A 1,617-nucleotide genomic window follows, 5' to 3' on the forward strand; every position below is an offset into this window, starting at 1 on the left:
CCAGTGATCAGAAGGGGTGAGATTTACACATAAAAATATCCACTCCACCACCACCACCCCCACTCCCCCGCCATAATGAAAGCCAATTCCTGAGCACAAATCCTCTGGGGCACCAATGAAGCAGTCAAGAGCTCTGCACCTGCCTTCAGCACTCTTGGGAAATGCACTCAGTACCCTTGTCCTTGCTCATCTTCACCTTCTTATGCATGCTCTGTATCAGAGCAATTTCATCTCTCTCAGAAATACGCTGTTTCACTGTCCCCATTTCTGTGCTGAACACTCTCAGCTCCCACACACTTAACTCCAATTTCCAACCTTGATACATTCAGCAGCATGGGCGACTTTTCCCTGCTGGTGCCTCCAGGCCATGGTCCCTAGAGTGGGTAATGGAGGGGAAACATCATCCCAAAGGCTTTTTCCTGCATTACCACTCCTGCTATTCTGCAAGGAAATCATCTGCCAGAGCCCCACACGCACCACCCCACCGCAGCTCTGGCCATAGGAAGAGGACTGCCTTTTGTCATGAGCTCATGGAGCTGATGAGCCCTCTGGACCTCCTGCCTTCCTGGGCATTTGTTGGCTGACACAAAGTACTGCAAGGACTGACAGTCACTGGTGGCAGATCAGCCCGGCATGTCTTCCTCAACTCAAGGGATGGTTGTGCAAAGAGAAGCCAATGCAGAGTGTCTATTTGTCTGTGTATGGAGAAGGGTCTCCTTCTGTCCTCACCCGCTGCCACCCTTGTCTTTTGGCAGCTTGAGGAGTGTCGAGAGGGAAGTAGCACACAGAGGCCAAGCTTGAATGCAACAGAACTTTAATGAGGCAAAAGAAGGAAACAAAGTCACTCAAAGTGGGGGCCACCAGTTCATGGAGACCCAGGGGCAGCTGTGAGTCTGCGGTACTTGGCCATGGAGAAGTTCCTGCATTATGTCTTCTGCATGCCCCATAGAGGGAAAGGAGACAGATCATCCCCACCAGTCTGGCCTTTTGGGAACCTTGCTGCAAAGGGGATGTGAAACAAACAAGGAAAGATAAAGAAAAGCAAAGCCATTCAGCTCTACTGAAAACAATATGGAATAGATTGATCCTGTGCCCAGCACCGTGTTCTGAGTTCCTCAGGTTGTCTCCTTGGGGCTTTCCCAGCATCTTTAGCAGGGGAGGCACCTTCTGCCACTGTAGCGGCTGGAAATGCCAGACAGGTCACAGCACCCAGAGTTGATGGGCACTCCATCACAGCTGAGGATGCTGCCAACAGCAGCGGAGGTGGAGGATCCCACAACGGTGTTCTGAGGGAAGGAGCTGAGGATGGGTCCGGGCAGGGTCACCACCACAGCTGGGGGCTCAATGACGACGGTGGAGTTCTGGCACTGCCTGACACAGGGCTCATTGCAGCTGTTGGCCAGTGGGGTCGGGCCGCAGGGACGGCATGGCCGGCACTGGTCATAGCAGGACATGTCTTGAGGGTGGAGGTGCACCTGGGAGAGAGGATAGGGAGGAAGGAGAGCACAAGGGTGGGTGAGGAGCAGCCTGGTTAATCCATCACAAAGGAAAGAAGGCCGCTACTGAATGGGGAGATGGGAGCTGTTGCAGGAGCCACACAGTCTTCACTACCCTACC

The 1,617-nt window shown here is 53.4% G+C and overlaps 1 protein-coding gene across 1 annotated transcript; it reads right to left on the reverse strand.

Annotated features, from left to right (window-relative positions):
- Window positions 1-1,108: 1,108 nt before the first annotated feature.
- LOC104283859 (feather keratin Cos2-3-like) lies at window positions 1,109-1,474 on the reverse strand. The gene has a single exon (XM_009882127.1). It carries the CDS (start codon window positions 1,452-1,454, stop codon window positions 1,149-1,151), a length of 306 nt encoding a protein of 101 aa, XP_009880429.1. The 5' UTR covers window positions 1,455-1,474; the 3' UTR covers window positions 1,109-1,148.
- Between the last annotated feature and the right edge of the window lie 143 nt (window positions 1,475-1,617).

This window comes from Charadrius vociferus, unplaced genomic scaffold (assembly GCF_000708025.1).
Source record: "Charadrius vociferus isolate BGI_N301 unplaced genomic scaffold, ASM70802v2 scaffold1700, whole genome shotgun sequence".
Classification (NCBI taxonomy): Eukaryota; Metazoa; Chordata; class Aves; order Charadriiformes; family Charadriidae; genus Charadrius; species Charadrius vociferus.

Bases quoted from the DNA above. Each gene is read 5' to 3' on its own strand.
- LOC104283859 (XM_009882127.1), bottom strand. From the start codon at position 1,454: ATGTCCTGCTATGACCAGTGCCGGCCATGCCGTCCCTGCGGCCCGACC.